This window comes from Talpa europaea, assembly GCF_964194135.1.
Source record: "Talpa europaea genome assembly, chromosome: 15".
In the NCBI taxonomy this organism is placed as follows: Eukaryota; Metazoa; Chordata; class Mammalia; order Eulipotyphla; family Talpidae; genus Talpa; species Talpa europaea.
The window spans coordinates 78,841,800-78,865,080 of record NC_140083.1 but is presented as its reverse complement, the minus strand read 5'-3'; the positions used below and the strand labels follow the sequence as shown (position 1 = coordinate 78,865,080).

At 54.3% G+C, this 23,281-nt stretch overlaps 2 protein-coding genes across 2 annotated transcripts in view; one reads left to right on the top strand and one right to left on the bottom strand.

Annotated features, from left to right (window-relative positions):
• Positions 1-1,503: 1,503 nt before the first annotated feature.
• Positions 1,504-7,925, bottom strand: LOC311185509 (keratin, type II cuticular Hb6; the record flags this gene model as incomplete). The annotated part of the gene is made up of 9 exons (XM_084256134.1): positions 1,504-1,637; positions 1,771-1,802; positions 3,861-4,081; positions 4,342-4,467; positions 4,610-4,774; positions 4,967-5,062; positions 5,794-5,854; positions 6,587-6,795; positions 7,560-7,925. 9 exons carry the CDS (start codon positions 7,923-7,925, stop codon positions 1,504-1,506), a joined length of 1,410 nt encoding a protein of 469 aa, XP_084112260.1.
• A 9,421-nt stretch (positions 7,926-17,346) lies between these two features.
• Positions 17,347-23,281, top strand: part of LOC311185668 (keratin, type II cuticular Hb1-like) — a gene marked incomplete at its 5' end in the record, with an annotated part of 29,264 nt that continues 23,329 nt past the window's right edge. Inside the window, one exon of the mRNA XM_084256373.1 lies at positions 17,347-17,377. Coding sequence (XP_084112499.1) covers positions 17,347-17,377 — 31 coding nt within the window. The remainder of the gene's footprint in view (positions 17,378-23,281) is intronic.

Sequence of the window (23,281 nt, the reverse complement as noted above, 5' to 3'; positions counted from 1 at the left end):
ACCAGGCCCAGCTCCGTGAGATGAAGCCATTCTGGAGTTCCCAGACATGCTAGCACCCCCAAAGAGCATCATCTAAGGGAGAACTGCCCAGTAAACCCACAGAATCATGAGAAATAAGAAAGTATTATTGTATTAAGCCTACAAATTTTAGAGTGATCTGTTATGCCAAGAACGATCTGAAGCACCACCACACAGCCCAGCAGGCAGCAAGAGCACATTTTACGTAAGCTAAAGCTCCACGAGCATTAATGATCTGCCCATGATTACAAAACGGTAAATGATTGCACCGGCATCAAACATAGGTTTGTATTAACAAAACCCTTTTAAATACATAATCTCAGGGAGCCAGGAGGGACCTTGGGAATGCGATCCAGCCTCCTCCATTCTACAGCCAAGGAAACAGAAGCCCAGAGGGTGGAAGCAGCTTGTCCAAAGACACATGTTTGGGGAGAGGCGAACTCAGGACTTCTCCTGACTTCTCCTGACTCTCAGCCCAGGCCTCTCCTCCCCACACTGTTCATCATGGCCTCTCTCCTTCTCACCTCCGCACACTTCATCACACGCTTTCTACTCCAGAACGACCCGGGGTGGAGGGCGGGAGAGGGAATCTCCAAGGGCACATGTCTAGAGACAGCTTTCGCTGGCACAGTTGGGGGTGGGAAGTCCCACCTGCAGCTAGCGAAGAGCGGGTGACACTGTTCACCATCCCACAGGGTGCAGGACGACCTCCAACAAAGAGTTCTCCAGCCCACGCTGCCAGCGGTGCAGCCGAGAAGCCTTGTCTGAGAAGCCGCGCCAGACTCCCTGCTTTGGTCAGTGTTGTCTTGTTTTCTGCAAGCCTTGGATGGTCCAGGCTCGGATGGGCAGCACCCACCGCGATCATTTTCACCAGCTAAAAAAAATAACTCAATGAACGGAGAGAATAAATTTCTGGCCGCAAGCAGCTTTCACCAAGGAGGACTCTGGACACCGGGTTTGATCAGCTAAAATAGTTTATTGAAGACACAGAGAGGAACAAAGGGAAACACACAAGCGGCTGAGTCATTGGCCTTAGAGCTTCTGCAGGTGGCCCTGAAAGATGCTGTTCCCTTCCAGGGTCTTGTCCCCACAGGGTTAGCACCCCGGCTCCGTGCCACAGGTTCCCAGGAAGCGTGGCCAGGGAGATTCTGGGGCCTGCCTGTTCCTCCAAATTTCTGTGAAGGGATCAGGCAAGACCAATGAATCCAGCAAAAAAACAGAAGCTGGAAGAAAGGATGAACATGCAGGACAACAAGCAGACTATGAGGAAAGACTACAGAAGGAGGCCAAGTTGCCACCCCACCCTGCCCGGGCCTCGGGGTGCCTGGGCAATGCGCACAGGGAGCGGGAGGGAGGACGTGCATTACACATCCGGGACTGGTTCACGGAGGCTGGAGTGTGCAAGGGGGGTGCGGGGAGGGGCACTCCGTCCTGGCTCCGTGGCTGGGCGGTGGCGGGGTGCACGCTGGCAGACGCTGCAGCCTCCTAGCACCTCTTAGAGGCCCCGCTGAAGGCGCCAGCCCCTCCGGAGGGTCCGCACACTCCGGCAGTGACAGCAGGGGCAGCACCTGAAGCGGAGAGATCTCCACACACGACGCCACCTCGGGAGCTGCTGACGCCTGGTGGGAGGACAGGCAGAGACACGCGTCAGGTACAAACGCAGCCCGGAGACTTTGGGGTAAGCGAAAATATGCCCTCCCCGAAGGCACCGGGACCATACCAGCTGGAAAGGGGGAGGGAAGAGCTACTTACAGACATTGACGGAGCCAACACCCTCACACAGCCTGTAGGGAGAGGAAAGGGGACAGGTCAGTACCCGGGAGAGGTCACCGGGCCCACCCGGCTGCGTGGAAGGTAAGGTCCCTGGCCCTCCTTCTGGGCGCTTGCCAAGGGGGAGGGCTAAGCCAGAAGCCAGGGCAGCCCAGGTCACCTTGGGTTCTGGAAACAGACTGCCTGGTGCCCTGGCTGTCCACACCTTGCTTAAACCGGGCAGCAACCTCAGATTTGCCCTTCCTCCGCCTAGACCCTCATGTGAACATCTCGTCCTAGGCCCTTCGTAAGGATGAAGGGCAGGGGCCGGGGTAAGTACGAGGCACCAGCGCAGCGTGAGCACATCAGCAGTCTCGGCCGCTACTGTGTCTACACTGGTTCTGACAGACCTGCAGCTTCCTCCCTAAACCTGGTCTGATTTGTGTCCCTGGCTTCAGGAGACACAAGTTTGCGTCTATTCTTCCCATTGCAGTCAACAGGCCCTAAAATAGTAACAGCAGATCCTCAAATACCGCTGATTCATTCCAGGCTGTTTTATGATAAAGCTGGTGAGAAAAAAAAAATTCTGCCTACACTGACAGAACCAAGGGTATTCGAGGACCCAGCTTCCTGCACATGGGTTCGCCTTAAGTCAGGCTCCAAGAGCCGAGCAATGACATTATGTGAAGGCTTATTGCACCTGAGTCAAAAACATATGAATGCATGGAATTTTAGAGCAGGCTCAGACCTGCTACACCAGTTCCCTCATCTGACAGATGGGGAAACTGAGGCCCAGAGAGAGGAAATAACCTGTGATAGCGGCACCTAACTCCACCCTGCCTGTGTTTCCCCTGCGGCAACGCTGTTTCCTCAAGGGGAACACACTGAGGGCATCTGGTGGGCAGTGACAACAGGTGGTCAAAATCAGCTCAGATAGGAGGAGGGTCGGCAGCCCACCATCTAGTCATGCCACACCCAGTTTTCTGGGGAACGCATCTCAGAGCTGAGCTGACTCCAAGAATACCCTGTGGCCAAGGGGTGGGCCACTCAATTTCCAGGGCTCTCTCTACAAGCTTCTCCAACTCCCAGCCTCTGTCTTCCAAACCTCCACCCCCTGAATTCTTCACTAATGAGCTTCTCGGCCTTGGCTCCAGTGACTCTGAGCTCTCCAGGACATCTCTTGAGTCTGTAGCAAGTCTCACCATATGATCACTTTGATTCCAGATACCCAGCCAGCACCCCCATCTCTCCACACACAGGAGTCCCCCTGGATTTTCTCTCTGTAGCCTCACCCTCCACTCCACTCTGCCCAGGGCCAGTGGGGCCGCTATGCACAGGAGGAAGCCTCGGGTAGGACCACCTTGGGCAAGACCCAAGGGCAGCGCTCCACGTGTGCTGTGCTCACGGGCTTTGTTCAGGGGCCCTCCAGGCATTGGAAGGCTGAATGACCACCCGGTCTCAAAAATAAGCAAAAGCAAAAATGCTCAGATGGGGCTTGGCACAAGGCATAAGTGCCTGCTGTCTGTCTAAACGAGCCCAGCCCGCTGCGATGGAAAGCCACTGAGCGCACTCTCTGTAATTAGGCTGGGTAAGTATAGGTTTGAAAAGCTTTCTGAAGCTGTCAAAATAGGACAAATCTGCGGTTCCAGGCCTGGGTCAATGCCATGCTTGGAAGGACAGCCAAAATGCTGAGGAGAGCAGAGAGTACAGGGAGGGGGTTGCAGGGGAGGGGAGAGGGAAGGAGGGGTGATTAGAGGGGAGGGGAGGGGGGACAAGATGGAAAGAAGGTGGAGACAGAAGAAGCACCATGGAGGGGCGGGGGGGACAGCCAAGCCTGGAGTTCTCAGGAACCTGCTGCTGTGCCTGTCCTGACTGCAAGCAACACATTTGCAAAGCCTTGGCCTGCCTTATGCCTGCGTAGACATGACAGACCCCGGTGGGGCTAGACAGACACCCAAGTCACTTACTCAAATTACCTGTCCAATTCCAGAATTGGGAGGTTTGGAAGGGGAGTCCAGAGGAGGCTGGAGTGTGAGGGACAAGGCGGGCTGAGAACCCAGGCAGGCTGGGAAAAAACTGGCTATGGTACCCACCTCTGCTCCTCGCCCTCCAGCAGGCGCCTGTAGGTGGCGATCTCGATGTCCAGGCCCAGCTTGGAGTTCATCACCTCCTGGTACTCCTTGAGCAGGCAGGCCATGTCCTGCTTGGCCTTCTGCAGGGCCTCCTCCAGACCGGCCAGCTTGGAGCGGGCGTCAGTGAGGGCGGCCTCGCCCTGCTGCTCAGACTGGCTCACGGCGGCCTCCAGCTTGGCGTTCTGAGAGCCCACAAGAGAAAGAGAGGGGTGTGAGCCATGGGTCAGGGTCCATTTGCTGCAAGTGCCTCGTGTTTCCCTCCCAGCTGGGAATAGCCAGGAACAGGCCACTCAGCTGCGTCACCTGGGCCTCCCCGAGGGACCAGAGCCGGGGACTCTGCTCAGGCTAATGGCCAAGCACGAGGGTGAGCTCCAGGTTGGCACACGCACCCACGGCCGCCTGGGTAGCCCCAGCCGCTCTGGCCAGGGCAAGGAGAGCTTACCTGGGCCTTGGCATTCTCCACCTCGGCCGTCAGCCTCTGGATCATGCGGTTCAGCTCGTTGATCTCCTCCTTGGTGCGGCGCAGGGTCTCGCCGTGGCGGATCACCGTGGCCTTCATCTCCTCGCACTGGGGGGGCAGAGGCAGGGAGGCTCAGGGCACGTTACCCCCGTGAACCCACCAGCTTGCCCACCTGCCCTCCCATCTCCCTAGCTGGAGGGGAGCGCCCTCCAGAGACCCTCCTGCGGGGTTCGGGGGCCCTGGTGCCCACCTTGGTGCGGTACCAGCTCTCGGCCTCGGCCCGGCTGCGGCTGGCGATGTCGTCGTACTGAGCCTTGATCTCGGCGATGACGCAGTCCATGTTCAGGTCCCGGCTGTTGTCCATCTTGACGACCACCGAGGTGTCTGAGATGTGGGAGTTGAGAACGCGGATCTCCTGTGGGGGGGATGACGGAAGGACCCTGCTTACCCCACAGCTCCAGCGGGTCTCAGCCCCTCCCCTCTCTGCAGCCCCGACCCCCTGGGCAGCCTCATCACCCAGCGCCCCCATCTGTGTCCAGTCCCACTTCCAGGCACGAGCCCGCTCTCCAGGCCGGCTGCCCCTTTCCACCTGGACCGGCCCCCTCACCTCTTCATACAGGCGCCGCAGGAAGTCGATCTCCTGGGTCAGGGCCTCCGCGTTGGCCTCCAGGTCCGACTTGCGCAGGTAGGCGCAGTCCACATCCTGGGGAGGCAGGGGTCCGTGAGCTCAGGGCACAGTGCTCATCACCGGCCCGGCTGCTTTCCTTGCCCCGTCCACGGAGGCCAGGGGACAGGGCCCCCGCGCTCCTGGTCCCACCCACCTCCCTCCATGTTCCCCTCCCTGGGAGACCCTCACGACGGCTCCCCTCTGAGAACAAATCCCATGTGCCTTGCAGAAGGGCCATCACCTTCCACCCCCTCCAACCCCCCGAGACATCTACCCTCCATCCCCCCAGGTTAGCCTGCCCTGTCCCAAGGAGGCTGCCCGGATGGACTCTGCTGCTCGGCCACCTGGACCCTCCCCGTCTCCGCCAGTCCCCGAGACCCCATCTGGCCACTCCTGGTTCCGCCCCATCCTCCCATGCCCTGGCCCCTGGTGCGTCTCCTCCCGCCAGACCCTCACAGCGCTGGGACACTGCCCCGCAGCGGACTCTGAAGCTCCACAGGCCCCGCACAGCCACAGCCCACAGCACAGCGGGCTTGGGGGCAAGACAGCCACCCCTGCCCCGGGCCGCGCCAGTGAGTCTTCTGACTTTGCTGCCCTCTGCTGGGCAAAGCCTTGCGTGACCTGCCCGCTGGGAACTTCCCATCCTGCTTGGGCATGGGCAGGGCCCCCACACTGAGCCTGAGGCCCTCAGGCTGGTCTCCCCAGGAAGACCCCCTGCTCTGCTCTGAGGCCTCCCTGTGCGAGCCTCTCCACCCGGCGGCGCTCACCTTCTTCAGGGCCACAAACTCGTTCTCGGCGGTTGCTCTCAGAGCAACCTCCTCCTCGTACCTGCGGCAGAAGAGGACCAAGAGGAGGTGACGGTGGGGCCAGGCAGGCCTCCGCACACCCCCTCCGCTCACCCCAGCCAAGGGGCCGCGTCAGGAGCCTTCCCACCCAGCCGCACCCGGAGCCCCCTGGGCCCTTCATGCCTGGACTTGGGTGTGTCTGTCATGCCCTCTCCGCTCTGAGGGTGGGTGGGAAGGGCCAATCTTCCGATGCCTCTAGATGTGCCCCCAGGGCTGCCCAGGAGGCACTCGGGCCTCAGCACCTGCCCTGTGTCAGGAGTGACGGGGCTCCCTCAGGACACCCCAGCCCCCGCCTCCCCTACCCTGGGTGTCCTCCCAGCTCAGGGGTGTGGGGCCAGGAGACAGAGGCCACCGTGCTCAGCCCCTAAGCAGTGGGACACAGAGCTCAGAACCTGTCACCCCTGAGACCCCAGAGACGTGACTGGACTCCAGGTGTGACGGTGGCAGCCAGAGTTCGGGGGGAAAGGGGGGACCCCTGAGAGCACAGGGGAAGCTACTGAGGACCTGCTTAGGTTGGAGATGGCCTCCGCGGGAGAGAGGCCTCCGCGTGTGTGCAGCCTTGTTCCTAGCTGGCACCTGGGCCCCAGAGCTCCTGCCACACACGCCAGCCAGGCTGCCTGGCAGCGCCCTCCCACAGCTACTTTCTCGCCTGATCCACGGGTGTGGGCAAGTCTGTCTCCTGGGCCCACCACCACGTCCCTCCTGCCACACTCACTTCTTCCGGTAGCCCTCCAGCACCTCCTGCACGTGGTTGAGCTCGGCGGCCAGGCGCCCACTGTCGGCCTCCACGGACTCGGCCTCCCGCCTCAGGGTCTCGATGTAGCCGTTGAACAGGGGCTCCATGTTGCTCTCGCAGCACTGGCGGTTCTGGTAGAACTGCCATTTGGTCTCCAGCAGCTTGTTCTGCTGCTCCAGGAAGCGCACCTGTCATTTGGGTGAGGACAAGGGGTTAGATGGCTCCTGGGGTCCCTAAGCCAAAATTGGGGGGATGGCGGTGATGCCTTTGAGGTCTGCTCCCAACTTGGAGCTCAGCAGAGATTAGGCAGAGGTGGGCTGTGGGGGCCCAAGCAAGTCCTGCATCTCCTGACCACGGTCCCTGTCTGCACAGCCACCTCAGGGACGGGAGCAGGGGCCCGGGATAGGCTCTCAGCTGAGCTGAGTTTCTGAGCCTCTTGAGTCCAGGTGGCACTATGGGGTCAGGAGGGAGGGGAAGGCTCCCCCTCAACCTCAAGGCAGAGGACGAGTCCTCTTAGGCCAAGCTCCCAGACTCGGATCACAGCAGGGGCTCTGGGACATGATGTTGCAGGTCATGTAGAGGAGAGCTCAGCTCAGCTGGCCTCTCCCCACTTGATCTTGTAGCCAACCCCCCACATCCCCTGCCCGGCCAGGGCCTGGGCATGCCTGGCTGATCTCAGAGCAGCAGTCATTTTCCCTCCTCGTCTCTCGAAGTGTGCCCTGTGCCCAGAGCTGCCGTGTGCGCCTCTCTCCGCCAGCTCTGCCTGGGAACACTCAGCTGAGTCTTTCTGTGTCTTCAGTGAGGGCCTGATGGGGCTGTGTGTCTGTTGCCTCCCCCATCAGACAGGAACTCCTGGAGGCAGAGGTCTCTGTGCCTCTTACTCTCTCTGGGAGCCTGGCCTGAGTCCTGAGCACAGGTGGAGCTCGGGAAAGGTGTGATGAAGGACACGCACCTTGTCAATGAAGGCAGCAAACTTGCTGTTGAGGCCCTTGATCTGTTCCTTTTCCTGAAATTTCACACCCTGGGCGCTGGGGTCGATCTCCAGGTTGAGGGGGGTGAGCAGGCTCTCGTTGATGGACACGGTGGTGATGCTTGGTGGGCTGGGTCCGCACACCCCGCCGGAGCGGTATCCGAAGCTGCTGCCGCCGGAGCCGGCCCGGAAGCCACCACAGACGCTGCGGCTGCCGAAGCCCCCGGAGATTCCACGGTAGCAGGAGACGCCGCGGTAAGGGGCAGCGGTGATGCAGCAGCGGCCAGGCCGGGGCGCACAGGCCGAGGCGCAGCTGAAGGAACGGACAGAGCTAGATCCACAAGTCATGATGCTCTTGGGACACAGAAGACTCTGAGGAGGGAGATGTGCTAGTGAAGGGCACAGCAGACAATGTGCTTAATGTCTTGCACACAGTAGGGCCTTTTATATCAGGGAAGCCTGATGCGTCCACAGAATTTAGAGCAATTAAGCATCTTTATGGGCTTGGGTTCTTCTGCTGCTGTCACTCCTCCCTTAATGTGCTTAATTGGGAGCCATATATGACCACATGCTTATGGCCTTTTTCCCTAAACTGCACAATTTTTGTCTTCAAAGGGCCAGCTCACCTCTCCACACTCACCCCAACCTCCCCATTCTCAATTCGTCAAACTCAGGGGTTGGAGGAGAGAGGAGCAATGACTCACGTTGGGACAGAAGGGGAAAGGCAAGCTGCAGTCCCTGCTGTACCGCCCCTTAGTGCAGGCAACACCGCTGTCCATGGTCCTCGCCAGCCATGGTCCTCGAGGGAACACCGGGGGAATGTGAGACCAACAGGATTGGAACTCCAGGTGTGTGTGGTCCCCCCCCCCCCTCACTGCTGGTGTTTTCCTGTATTTCCAAAGCCCCACAGTTGCATAATCTCTCACTTAATCACCCACACAGCCCACACCTGCTCACAATCCCTTACCCCACACTTACTGACTTACTGACATTCTCTCTCTCTCTCTCTCTCTCTCTCTCTCTCTCTCTCTCTCTCTCTCTCTTTCTCTCTCTCCCCCCTCACACACACACATGCTGACCTTCCCACCATAATCACACACAAAAACATTGCTGTGTTCGCACTCACTGTTCCCACTTGCACACAGATCAGTCCCTAGGTAAACGTATTAGACCGTATTGGCCAGCCAACATCGTGAGCAGGAATTCCACCCCTCAGAGATTACTATGAAGGCTTGCTGGCCTCAAGAATGCCTGACCATTTCCAACATGACCCCAGCCAAGGATACCATGTCTGGATTTCATTTCAAGGTTCCAAGTTGTTTCCAGGGCCTAAAAGGCTGGGATGAACGCCACTATCACGATTTTGTACAAATACAGCATTTGGCTAATAATGGAATCTATCTCGATAGACCCTATGATGAGAGCATCTAACCCCTGCCATCACCCCCGATTCTCTGCTGCTTTCCTTGCTATACCCACCCTGCAGCCCTCTCCCCTTTATAGCAGTTTGTCAGTAACTTCAGCAGGTGTTAGGACAGATTCATATTGGTGTGCACCAATATGTGGGCCTTGAACCTTAAAGACTCGGCTCTGACTAGTTCTGTATGATCTGAGGGCAGGCACGTCACTCATCTGGGAATTTTCCCTCCCTGTACTTCTTGGAGATTTGCAGAACTGTCCACAAGTACAGGAAACTCCAGAGCATAGTAACGATGGCTTATCTTATTGCCTCGTTAAGAAGCAAGAGAGCCAGGAGAAGCATTATTTTCAGAGTTCACATTGGGACCCAGTGGGGGAAAAAAAAAAACAGAACTTATTTTACTAAAATAGAATAATGTCAAGTGGAATAGAACAGACTAGGAAATGTGAGAGTGGACCACAGAAAGAATAAAGTTTCATGGCATTTTTGTTTCAATTGTATATGGTATATATGTATGTGTGTATTTAGTCACTATGCAAAATCATTGCTTAATATGATTGCTACTAAGACTTTTAAAACATGGCACATCCGTTAGGAACACAGGCCCAGATTCCAAGCTACCCAGTTTCAAAGTCCAGTTCTGCCACTTTCTAGCTATGTGACTTCAGGTGCCTACTTAACCTCTCTGTATCTCATTCCGTGATTTGTAAAATAATAATAGTACCCACCTAATAAAGTTGTTGTAAAGATCAAAAGAGTTAATCCATGTAAACCACTTAGAACAGCACCAAACATGCTCTAAGTATGTAATCAGTAGCAGTAGTTATTGCTAGCGCTGTCGTAGTTAGAGTGACAGAATATATATAAGAATATAAGAATATATATAGTTGTTGTTTATGCTGCTGCTGATGATCTAGCAGAAGATATGAGAAATACACCTACCCATATTCCTCAGCCACCTATGTAAAATTCCCATTAATAGCATGTATTTGAAAGGGTTAATAGAAAGGTGAAATGAAATAATATATGGCCAAATGCTTCACATAACACCTAATACACAGCAAGTGTTCAATCAATGTTATTTATTAGTCTGTCATAGGAGTCAGCTCATGGAAGGACCTGGCACTTTCAGTCATGGTTACTCCCTTTATCCTAGAAAAGAACCCCAAAACATATGGTTTTCCTTCAGTCTCCACTCTGGTCCAGTTGCCCCAACTGCAGTGAGAGTCTCTCCCCTTAAGCAAAGAGAAAATATCACCAGTCCTTGGCCAGTCATGCTGCTGGACATAAAGTGAAACTTGGGAAATCCAAAAAGTCTTCTATATGTGATGATTTCAATAAATTTGTATTTATTTGGCCTTAATAGACCATCAGAAATCTTTGGTAATAAATCAGTGACAGGCTCACTCATCTTGCTTTTTGCCTGATCCCAAACCCCCTGATTGATCAGGGAATCCCACTGGGTTGAGAATAAGGGCTATGCTATTGAAAAGCCATCCAAGTATAATGGAACTCCAAAGAGAGCAAGAGAAGGCTGGTGTTCACTGCCATTGGACCAATGGAAATTGGAGTTGATAAAGAACTTCCTAGAAGGGTGGTAGGTGATCATGGTTTCCTAAAGGAATTTGCATTATGTCTCCCATCTAAGGAAGCTTATATAAAACAGAAATACTCTTTATACTGGAGTGGCCATCATGTTTGTGGAGACAAGGTAAATCAAAGGACCTTCAGATAGAGAGATCAGAAAGTCTTCTTTTAGACAAATCAGAACCCTAGACATAGCCATTGCCTGGGGCAGACCTAACAGAGCTCTGTCAGATCCACACGAGACAGGACCATAAGATGAACTGATGTGGTGACTTGTCACATGAGCTCCACCTACAATATCTCCGGGGGCTGAGGAATCAAATCTCTGGTCCAGAGACGCAAGCAACGTGAGTAAGGTTTCCTCCTTTTCCAACTGGAGGAAAACGCCAGAGATGAGACTGGGGGCCCAGGGCAGGACTGGAAACCCTGGGAGGGAGAAGAGAGAAGCTGAGCCAACCAACCACTGGAGCCTGTCCCTACCAGGGAACTTCTCCAGCATTGAGCAGAGTTCTCAACACCAGAATTATAAGACTCAAAAGCAACATCATAGGAGAGTCACCGGGATGGAGGGTACAACCAGTGTGGATGAGGAGGCATGGACCCCAGATACCACACTGGCCTGGACAAAACAGGACAGTTTCCTCTACGACAGGAAGCTCCAAGATCGAGGAGTCTGGAGAACCACCTCACATACATGCCCCCAAGACGTTCCTGAACGACTCTGTCTTGCTACCTGCCTCACAGTTGCACCAGGTAGTCTGCTGCAGACCAGGAGCCCAGGTTTTCACCCAGGAAAAGTACACGGAGGTTCATTTTCCCCTGACAAGGCCCGTGGGCCAACCATCAATCTACATCTTGCAGGAGTGGGATTGATCCGAGCAGGGGAGAGAGACTCAGGGTAGCTGGGTGGTGGTTTGTGCGTGGATTATTGGCAGGAAGGCCATGCCTAAGGGGAACAATACCTATAAAAATATGAGCACAATGTAAGAAAATAAACAAATGTGTATTTTAAAAAAAGAAACTCTCTTTTCAGCCCAAGTGGATCTTATTTCAAGAAATGCTTGGAAAGAAGGAGCCTATTGAGTAGTTTTAACATTAGAAAATTCTTCAGTTCATCTTGCTTCTATGGAAGATGTTATAAGGCAGATGCCCCAAGACAGAAGATGGGTTATATAAGACAACATATTCCGGTTGGAGAGTCAGGGTTTCTGAGGTTGATAGGCCCCTGCCATGTGCTGAACTTTGTCTTAATTTTGGAGAGGAACATTTAGGAAGTGACCTAAGAGGATTATGAAGCTCCTGATTTGACAAGAAGACTGACCCAGGTTCATACGAAAGACCAGAAGCGGGAATAGGACTGTTCCAACTGTACCATCAGGGGCTCAGAAATGCAATGCTGACTGCCAGCGCCCATTCTGAGGCAAAGGTAAGAATGATTCCCTGTGCAGGGTGAGGACAGGCTTTAAGAAGAAGGTGGGCAAGCCAGTGCTGGTGAAAGGTGTGCAAGGAGGTGTTTCAGAGAGTAAACAGTAGGGCCACCTCAGGGCCCTTGCCAGTGGAGGCTGAGACCTCAGAAGCAACATCAGTTTCATCTCTGGGATTCTGCTCCATGACTAGGGGTCAGGAGACCAACTGGAGAATATCAAACCCCTTCGCATTAGGCTTACAGGTTACGCTCTTTCTAGCCTCCCGCCTCCTGCTTTCCATTCAAAGAAAGCAGGCATGGGTCAGATTCCAGTGAGGGAAACTGATGGAGAAGGGAACGGCTGTTTACATAACTCCCAAGCTACTGATGAGCTAGCAGACCTCAAGTCTACTCACCAGGCAGGGGAAGTTGAGAAAGGCCCAAATCACAGCCCTGCCCCCTCAGGTAAGACAGCCTGGGACACTGGCCAATGGCCTGTCAGAACTCTCTACACAAAGGGCCAAATTACCTTGGAGAGCCTGGGGGGGTGGGGAGTAAGCCTGACTCAGGAGCTCCGCCCCTAGTGAGTTCTGTCCCACTAACCACATTGAGCCTTTGCACCTCCCTGAGTCCAGGCGTCTGCCCTGAGAGGATTCATTGCTATAAAGCTGCAGTTGGAGACACCTGTCTCTCCAGGTGGGTCTTCTGCACCTTGTCCTCAGCGTTCCATCCCTTCCCCCATCCACCTCATCCTCCTCTACGTTATCCCAAGTGTCCCCCACCATTTTCCCCCGAGTTTTCTTCCCATTTTTCCTTCACTGTTGTCCACTTTCCTTCTCTTCCCACCGCCCCGTCTCCCCGTCAGTCCTAGTCCTTCTTCCAAGTAGCTCTGGAAAGTAATTATTTAAGATCAATCATCTTTCCCATAGAAATTGCCTCCTATTTACTTCTTTCTTTCCTTCCCCATCCTACCTCCCCCAAGGCCTTCAGGATTCTCACCCTCATGAGCTGACTTTCCCTGTCACCCCTTCACTGCTCAGGTCAAGGACATCACTTGACCAAGGACACACCAATTCATTCCATTCCTCCTTTAGGCCCAGCCAAGACCATCTTCTCACCCCACCCCCAATCCCAGAAATGACCACTCTCTAGTGTGTTTCATCTGGTCCCCACCCCATTCAACCAGAACGCTTTGCACAATTAACCACCAAGCTTTGATGGTTTCATGACTCAGCACTTAATATGCAGCTGGTACTCATTTCATTCATTCAACAAATATTTATTAAGCACCTACTATGTGCCAAGCCCTTGGAATATATCCATGAAGCAAACGTTTTTATCCAGTGGCATGTTGCAGGTTTGCATTTTTGTTCGTGATCTGGATACATGTGCAGATTTTCTTTTAAAATCATGAACAAGACAGAAGCTCTCCTCCATGCTGTAGTCCTAAATCCTGAGACCTCTCAAGAGGGAACTGGGGATGGGGTTAGAGAGAGTGTGTGTCAATTTGTCATATACAAACACCATCTACTGTGTGATACGATAGCGGTTGGTAGATAAAAGGAGGTAGGATGATGTAAACTCATCCCTTCCATTGGGATCAAACACACCAGACACTGACACTAACCATACAACCTCCGCAGTCTCTTAACATCCATGGACTTCAGTAAAGTGTCCTGTCAGTAAAGCTAGAATAACACCTGCCTTTGACTATAATTGTAAATTTAGATGTGTTAGTGCATGTTGTATTCAATATAGAATTTACTAGGAAGTAAAGTAACATCAAGGATGTTATTATTTTTTAAGGTTGGAAAAATATTCACAGAATGGTTTTCAATACTACTTGAATACTGTTTTTAACATACCCACAAACTCTAGAAAAACTATTGAACAAATACACTAGAAGATATGAAAAGGAATGTTCAGGGGCAACTCTGTTCAGAATCCAAACTCCAAACATAGCCATGAGGCCATCATGGTAGACAGGTGAACAAACTGTGGCATATGCACACAATGAGTACAACCCAGAGTGAAAATGAACACTGTACAGCTACAGGAAATAGCCCTGAATGTAAGAAACCAGACTCACAAGAATAGACACAATAGGAAGTGCAAAAATTAGAAAACTAAACAATATACAGGTTAGGGATACTGTATATTAAAAAACATAAAACGGTAAAGAGGGGCCTTCCCGGTGGTGCCGCGGGTTGAGCGCTGTGCTGTGAAGCTGTCCTCAGCCTCCGTGGTGCCGGTTCGATTCCCGGCCGGCCAGGGAGAATCCCACATGGTGCGGCAGACCTCTCCTGTCTCATCCGCTGCTCCCCTCAGCAGTGCTTTTGGTCTATCTGCCTGTTCTGTTCCCTGCTCCGTCTCTGGTGAATCCTCTCACCCTCCCGCAACTCTGGCCTGTACCCCAGCTCTTATATAAATAAATTTTTTAAAAATGGGAAAAAAATAAAAAATAAAATTGTAAAGAAAAGCAAGGAATTGATTAAATGCAAAATCCTGAAGAGGAGCCATCCCTAGGCCAGAGTGATGCTCACAGGAAGTAGTTTTACATATGTTGTTTCTTCCTAATGGCGGTAGGCATACCGTCTATGCATTCTTGTGTGTGTGTGTGACATATTTCACTATAAAAACAATTTCAACCTCCATAAAGCTCACATCGCCAAAGCAGAGACCCTAAAGTGATGATTCAGCCAACACATCCTCTCTCCCTTTCCCCCACCACAAGCTTTTTCAGTCCAAGAAACCATACAGGTTGAATGTCCTTTCAGGTCTTCCAAAATTAGCAGCAATTAAGAATGCCTGAAGTTTAATTAAATGGTGTCACATCTGAATTTTTTATATCTTGTTTTAAATTGCTTCTTTTAATGGCCCAGCAGGGCCAGCCATTAGGAATTAGCTCATGTTTATGCATGATATTTTTATAGGGAGTTACACTGGCAGAAAAGGTAAAATGCATGTGAGAGGCATCTTGACTCACAGCAGTTCTCCTCAGGGGACACCCTGCCAGCTGGCTTGCTGGGAGCATCACCGCTCAATTGTAGGCAATGCCCAAAACTGCTGATGAAGGTATGAAGGGAATGGGAAATGCTGGTCCAGCTCCCCAAACCCATAAAGTGACAGCCAGTGCCGCACCCTCCTCTGCAATGACCAGATGGCTGACACAGTCAGTGACCCTGCCTCTGTCCCATCACAAGGCCTCACTCCTGAAAGTTTTGCACAGACACAAAGATCCCTGCTGTCTTCTTCCCTCTCTGCCACCAGCCTGTCCCCTTCCTCTGTCCCTACACTGCTCTGCTGACTTCGCCCCTAAGGCACAGCAGACACAGAGGGACTGCCAGCCACTTCTCTTAAACCCCCGTATTTTATGAGCTCATCTTTGTAGGACCTGCTCTGCTGGAGAGAAGTGCTTCCTGGGCAAGCAGAAAACTGAGCAGACGTATAGAAATAACTCAAACTGACATTTCCCATGCCCTTTCTTCAATCCTCAGCCCCAGGATCACAGAGATCTAACCTCTAGCCCTCTCTGGCCTCCAGCCTCAAATTCCCCTGTGTCACCAGCATTGGTCTCTCCCAAACCCCCAACCCCCTGACTCTGTCCATCTTCCTCTTACCCCTCTCCCGAGTGCAAACCCACAGATATCCCCTCTGAAGCAACTTTCCCTACCCTCTTGAAGTTTTCTAGGGGTTAGGAAATCTAGGGGTTTTCATAACTTGAAGGTGAGATAGCATCAGCTCCCCTGGGCTCCCCTACTTAGTAGCCTGGAGACTTTGGGTGTCTTTAGTTTTCTCATGTCTAGAATGGAGATAATGGTACATACTTCATACAATTGATATGAGAATTAGTGGTTCTCGTTAATTAATTAGTTAATTAGTTAATTAATTAGTGATTCTCATTAACATACTGATTCTCACATAATACAGATAATATGTGGCATCATGATAACCGCATAGTGGGTGACCCTTGAAAATAAAATGCCCTCTTTTCAAAATAGCACATTTCTCTACAGAGTTCTCAAGTGACCTGACTTGGCATCACCTATGACAACCTGATATTTCGTGCTCACTGGAGAAAGACGATAAGCATTACACAGCATCATTTATGAAGTATTCTCCCCAAATATGAGCAAGTTAAATCCAATCAAGCCTCTGGACCAACACTAGCCAATGGAATTTTATATGGTAATGGAAATGTTCTGTATCGAGACTGCCTACTCAGCACGTGTGGACACTGAGGACCTAAAATGTGGCCAGTGCCCCCTGAAGAACTAACTTAAATTTAGTTAATTTTCACTAATTCATATTTAACAGTCACGCTTGTAGCTATTGACTACCATATTGAATAAGCCAGCTCTAGATCTAATTGCAGCTTAAAAAAAAATACAAGGTATAAAGAATAAGTTAAATTACATAAGACTTTTTTTTTTAATCTAGGGACAATTGGGAATGGATAGTAAATAATTCTTTGTAATTATTGTTAATTATCTTGCATGTGGAAATGGCACTGTCCTTACTCTTAAGAAATGTGTATAGAAGTATTTAAGGATTGCAAGGCATACTTCCTGTAGCCGCCACATAAATGGCAAGTGTTAAAGCAAACACGGCACAGTGTGAGAGCTAGCTGGAACCAAGGTGCGCGGATGGACATCTCCAGGTGTTTCTTATACTGTTCTTCCAACTTTCCTATTAGTTTGAAAAATCTCTTAACAAAAGTTGAAAAAGACATATAACGTAACTATTTAATAATCTGCTGGCCAAAAAACTGTGGTTTTCAGCAACCTCTGGACTCCTGGGGATGAGGAAGATACAGTGTGTGTTGTCAAAGCACCTTGGCATTCAATAGAATGGAAACTTCCAGATGTCATTGGAAATACTTCAAACTTTGCTGGATCCCCCCTACTCACCTCTACACACACAAACAGGTCCCCTCCTCCTTCCAAAGTACACACACAGTGAACACACACTCAGCATCTGACTTTTCTCCTCCATTCTCCTGTTTCTTCCCTCCCTCCCCTGCCAGGCCTTTCTCTCCCCAAAATCTGCAAATGAGTGCGTGTTCTGCTGGCAAAGCACTTTGCAGATGAAACATGCTGAGTCCCCCTTCGGTCAGGCATCCCATACACAGAGGAGGGTGCGGGCCACTCCACCATTAAAGCACATTCTAGCCGGGCATTGGACCAGGCCACCCGCCAAGCCCATAAAGCACAAATTGCCCCAATCCGTCTTCATGGCCAACCCCCTGCTCAGTCTGAGCATAAATAGGACTGCAGCTCCTTGAGGAACACATTGGAGTTTCTCAAGGCTCCTGCTCTTCCTTCCTGTTCTCTGCAACTCAACTCACCAGTACTACCATGACCTGTGGATCAGGATTCGGTGGAGGCCGTGCCTTCAGCTGTGCCTCGGCCTGTGCGCCCCGGGCTGGCCGCTGCTGCATCACCGCCGCCCCTTACCGCGGCGTCTCCTGCTACCGTGGAATCTCCGGGGGCTTCGGCAGCCGCAGCGTCTGTGGTGGCTTCCGGGCCGGCTCCGGCGGCAGCAGCTTCGGATACCGCTCCGGCGGGGTGTGCGGACCCAGCCCACCAAGCATCACCACCGTGTCCATCAACGAGAGCCTGCTCACCCCCCTCAACCTGGAGATCGACCCCAGCGCCCAGGGTGTGAAATTTCAGGAAAAGGAACAGATCAAGGGCCTCAACAGCAAGTTTGCTGCCTTCATTGACAAGGTGCGTGTCCTTCATCACACCTTTCCCGAGCTCCACCTGTGCTCAGGACTCAGGCCAGGCTCCCAGAGAGAGTAAGAGGCACAGAGACCTCTGCCTCCAGGAGTTCCTGTCTGATGGGGGAGGCAACAGACACACAGCCCCATCAGGCCCTCACTGAAGACACAGAAAGACTCAGCTGAGTGTTCCCAGGCAGAGCTGGCGGAGAGAGGCGCACACGGCAGCTCTGGGCACAGGGCACACTTCGAGAGACGAGGAGGGAAAATGACTGCTGCTCTGAGATCAGCCAGGCTTGCCCAGGCCCTGGCCGGGCAGGGGATGTGGGGGGTTGGCTACAAGATCAAGTGGGGAGAGGCCAGCTGAGCTGAGCTCTCCTCTACAGGACCTGTAACATCATGTCCCAGAGCCCCTGCTGTGATCCGAGTCTGGGAGCTTGGCCTAAGAGGACTCGTCCTCTGCCTTGAGGTTGAGGGGGAGCCTTCCCCTCCCTCCTGACCCCATAGTGCCACCTGGACTCAAGAGGCTCAGGAACTCAGCTCAGCTGAGAGCCTATCCCGGGCCCCTGCTCCCGTCCCTGAGGTGGCTGTGCAGACAGGGACCGTGGTCAGGAGATGCAGGACTTGCTTGGGCCCCCACAGCCCACCTCTGCCTAATCTCTGCTGAGCTCCAAGTTGGGAGCAGACCTCAAAGGCATCACCGCCATCCCCCCAATTTTGGCTTAGGGACCCCAGGAGCCATCTAACCCCTTGTCCTCACCCAAATGACAGGTGCGCTTCCTGGAGCAGCAGAACAAGCTGCTGGAGACCAAATGGCAGTTCTACCAGAACCGCCAGTGCTGCGAGAGCAACATGGAGCCCCTGTTCAACGGCTACATCGAGACCCTGAGGCGGGAGGCCGAGTCCGTGGAGGCCGACAGCGGGCGCCTGGCCGCCGAGCTCAACCACGTGCAGGAGGTGCTGGAGGGCTACCGGAAGAAGTGAGTGTGGCAGGAGGGACGTGGCGGTGGGCCCAGGAGACAGACTTGCCCACACCCGTAGATCAGGCGAGAAAGCAGCCGTGGGAAGGCGCTGCCAGGCAGCCTGGCTGGCGTGTGTGGCAGGAGCTCTGGGGCCCAGGTGCCAGCCAGGGGCAGGGCCGCACACCTGCGGAGGCCTCTCTCCAGTGTGAGCCATCTCCTCCCTGAGCGGGTCCTCAGTAGCATCCCCTGTGCCCTGAGGGAGCCCCGTCACTCCTGACACAGGGCACGTGCTGAGGCCCGTGTGCCTCCTGGGCAGCCCTGGGGGCACATCTAGAGGCATCAGAAGATTGGCCCTTCCCACCCCCCCTCAGAGCGGAGAGGGCATGACAGACACACCCAAGTCCAGGCATGAAGGGCCCAGGGGGCTCCGGGTGCGGCTGGGTGGGAAGGCTCCTGACGCGGCCCCTTGGCTGGGGTGAGCGGAGGGGGTGTGCGGAGGCCTGCCTGGCCCCACCGTCACCTCCTCTTGGTCCTCTTCTGCCGCAGGTACGAGGAGGAGGTTGCTCTGAGAGCAACCGCCGAGAACGAGTTTGTGGCCCTGAAGAAGGTGAGCGCCGCCGGGTGGAGAGGCTCGCACAGGGAGGCCTCAGAGCAGAGCAGGGGGTCTTCCTGGGGAGACCAGCCTGAGGGCCTCAGGCTCAGTGTGGGGGCCCTGCCCATGCCCAAGCAGGATGGGAAGTTCCCAGCGGGCAGGTCACGCAAGGCTTTGCCCAGCAGAGGGCAGCAAAGTCAGAAGACTCACTGGCGCGGCCCGGGGCAGGGGTGGCTGTCTTGCCCCCAAGCCCGCTGTGCTGTGGGCTGTGGGCTGTGCGGGGCCCGTGGAGCTTCAGAGTCTGCTGCGGGGCAGTGTCCCGGCGCTGTGAGGGTCTGGCGGGAGGAGACGCACCAGGGGCCAGGGCATGGGAGGATGGGGCGGAACCAGGAGTGGCCAGATGGGGTCTCGGGGACTGGCGGAGACGGGGAGGGTCCAGGTGGCCGAGCAGCAGAGTCCATCCGGGCAGCCTCCTTGGGGCAGGGCAGGCTAACCTGGGGGGATGGAGGGTAGATGTCTCGGGGGGTTGGAGGGGGTGGAAGGTGATGGCCCTTCTGCAAGGCACATGGGATTTGTTCTCAGAGGGGAGCCGTCGTGAGGGTCTCCCAGGGAGGGGAACATGGAGGGAGGTGGGTGGGACCAGGAGCGCGGGGGCCCTGTCCCCTGGCCTCCGTGGACGGGGCAAGGAAAGCAGCCGGGCCGGTGATGAGCACTGTGCCCTGAGCTCACGGACCCCTGCCTCCCCAGGATGTGGACTGCGCCTACCTGCGCAAGTCGGACCTGGAGGCCAACGCGGAGGCCCTGACCCAGGAGATCGACTTCCTGCGGCGCCTGTATGAAGAGGTGAGGGGGCCGGTCCAGGTGGAAAGGGGCAGCCGGCCTGGAGAGCGGGCTCGTGCCTGGAAGTGGGACTGGACACAGATGGGGGCGCTGGGTGATGAGGCTGCCCAGGGGGTCGGGGCTGCAGAGAGGGGAGGGGCTGAGACCCGCTGGAGCTGTGGGGTAAGCAGGGTCCTTCCGTCGTCCCCCCCCACAGGAGATCCGCGTTCTCAACTCCCACATCTCAGACACCTCGGTGGTCGTCAAGATGGACAACAGCCGGGACCTGAACATGGACTGCGTCATCGCCGAGATCAAGGCTCAGTACGACGACATCGCCAGCCGCAGCCGGGCCGAGGCCGAGAGCTGGTACCGCACCAAGGTGGGCACCAGGGCCCCCCAACCCCGCAGGAGGGTCTCTGGAGGGCGCCCGCCTCCAGCTAGGGAGATGGGAGGGCAGGTGGGCAAGCTGTGGGGTTCACGGGGGTAACGTGCCCTGAGCCTCCCTGCCTCTGCCCCCCCAGTGCGAGGAGATGAAGGCCACGGTGATCCGCCACGGCGAGACCCTGCGCCGCACCAAGGAGGAGATCAACGAGCTGAACCGCATGATCCAGAGGCTGACGGCCGAGGTGGAGAATGCCAAGGCCCAGGTAAGCTCTCAGTGCCCTGGCCAGGGCGGCTGGGGTGACCCAGGGGGCCGTAGGTGCGTGTGCCAACCTGGAGATCACCCTCATGCTCACCATTAGCACAAGCAGAGTCCCCGGCTCTGGTCCCTCAGGGAGGCCCAGGTGACGCAGCCGAGTGGCCTGTTCCTGGCTAATCCCAGCTGGGTGGGAGACACAAGGCACTTGCAGCAAATGGACCCTGACCCATGGCTCACACTCCTCTCGTTCTCTTGTGGGCTCTCAGAACGCCAAGCTGGAGGCTGCCGTGAGCCAGTCTGAGCAGCAGGGCGAGGCCGCCCTCAACGACGCCCGCTCCAAGCTGGCCGGTCTGGAGGAGGCCCTGCAGAAGGCCAAGCAGGACATGGCCTGCCTGCTCAAGGAGTACCAGGAGGTGATGAACTCCAAGCTGGGCCTGGACATCGAGATCGCCACCTACAGGCGCCTGCTGGAGGGCGAGGAGCACAGGTGAGTCCCAGCCCAGTCTGACCATTAGCTGCCCTCCTGTCTCTTGCTCAAAAGCCACTCTTTCTCACGACTGAGCAGTGGCCGGGGGTCTCGAAAAAACCAATGGGTTTTTTGCTTTGTTGAAATATATGGCTTGAGAGCACTGATCTTGTCCCTCTGCTCCTACCTTGTTGACCCCTGGGGACTCCACTCCAAAAATGTTGGGAGTTTTGTCTGCCCCTGGTGGCCAGTCACTAATCAAGTCTTTTTCTTCCTTCCTCTCAGGCTGTGTGAAGGTGTTGGCTCCGTGAATGTCTGTGAGTAATACAGCCTGTGTGGTCTAATAAACTCCCTCCTCTGAAGGATGGCAGAGTCTGGGGGGGGGGGGGGTTTCAGTGAAACCTAAATGTAAGAGTGGAGACTGGCCTCACAGCAAGAGGATTAGGGTCAAACAGCAGGAAAGACCACAGTTTGGGTGTAGAAAGCCCCAGAGTTACCAAGTACAGTTCTCCTGACTTTTAATACCAAAGCTCAGGCGGTGTGGGAGGCATTTGTCCCATTTGCAGAATGACTCCCTCCCCCAGAATTTTGACTCAACCTTTGGGGTTCGCAGGTGTCAGCAGCTCCCGGGGTGGAGTCGTCTGCGGGGACCTGGGCGTGTCCAGCTCCAGGCCAATCATCAGCAGCGCCAGTAGCGCCTCCTGCGGGTCCACCCGGATGTCCTGCCGCAAATGTTAGATGCCCAGACTCATGCCCAGGTGGATGTCTCTCCAGTTCAGACGGGCGTGACCAGCCCTGCCTGGGCCGCAGTGAAGAGCACCCCCTCCTGGGCAGAGCAAGCACTCTGCCACCGCTCTGGCACTTTGAAAGGTCCATCCCACTTCTGGGTGATCTCTAGTTTCTGTGTGTGATTCCCTCTTGCTTGGTTCTGCTGCCGGAGCTGCAAAAGGCTGCCCCGCAAAGAAGGCTCCTATAGCCCACAGGAAGGGGACTCTGCGCAGGAAGAAGACCAGCACCAACACCCTACCCTGGCTGCCACAGGGCCAGTGGCCAGGGCCTCCCAGCCTCTCCCCTTCCTCCTCTGCTGAGCACTCTGTCTTGACTTGTTGTTTCATTAAATCAATGTAGCCAACACTTGGCCTTGTCTGCGCCTCTGTTTTCCTCCCCAGGGGTCAGGGTTTGGATGGGTCCCCAAAGTCATATGGAACTGACAAGGGGTTAGTCTGAGGTCTCCAGTACTCTACCACTCCAGTACCCCTAGTCCGGGGGTCTCCATCGCTGGGGTCACAAAAATCTCAGATTTAACCAGGGTTGTGTGAGGCCCTTGTGTGATATAATTTTGGCCACACAACCTGAATGACACATCTGCAGATGAAGAAATAGATGCTGAGAGACACTCAGTCCCTCGGGAGGGGCCCCACATGGAGTCCAGTGGTTCCTGGGGTTTGAAGCCTGGTGCATCTTGCTGCATGTGTTCACATCGGTGAACCACAGCTGCCTCCCAGAAAGCATCCCTGTGCACATCTGTAAACTGGTGGAGAATGACAATGAGATCCATCAATCACTCAAAGCTTAAGGAAACATCACTCATTGCTTTGGTGGGGAAGACTCATGCCTGAGTAATTTATTAGAATTCTTTAAGGCAAAAGTACACAAACATAATTTAAATTTTCAAAGTCTTTCATATGGCTACTTTTTTGTTGTTGTTGTTTGTTTTTTAATTAAGTTCTTTTGGGGTTTGGAGACCTTCCATAGCTGATAGGACACCTCAGAGACAGAAAACAGCACATAACAAGAAAATGATGCTGCTCAGAGGTGAGCACAGACTCTGGATCCAGACTGCCCAGTCCAGAGCTGGACTCCGTTCTGAGCTGAGTGACCTTGGACGGTTCACTGCAATTCGCTGTTTCCACATCTCTAGAGTAAAAGGGAAGAAGGAGTTGATGGGAAGATGAAGGAACTTCCTGTACATAAAAAAGATGAGCGCCATGAAACCACAACAGGGGTTATCAGAGCTATTCTTCTGCACAATATAAAGTAGAAATCCTGCCAGAGATCAGGGCCATGGCCAGCCTCTGGGAGCACTTC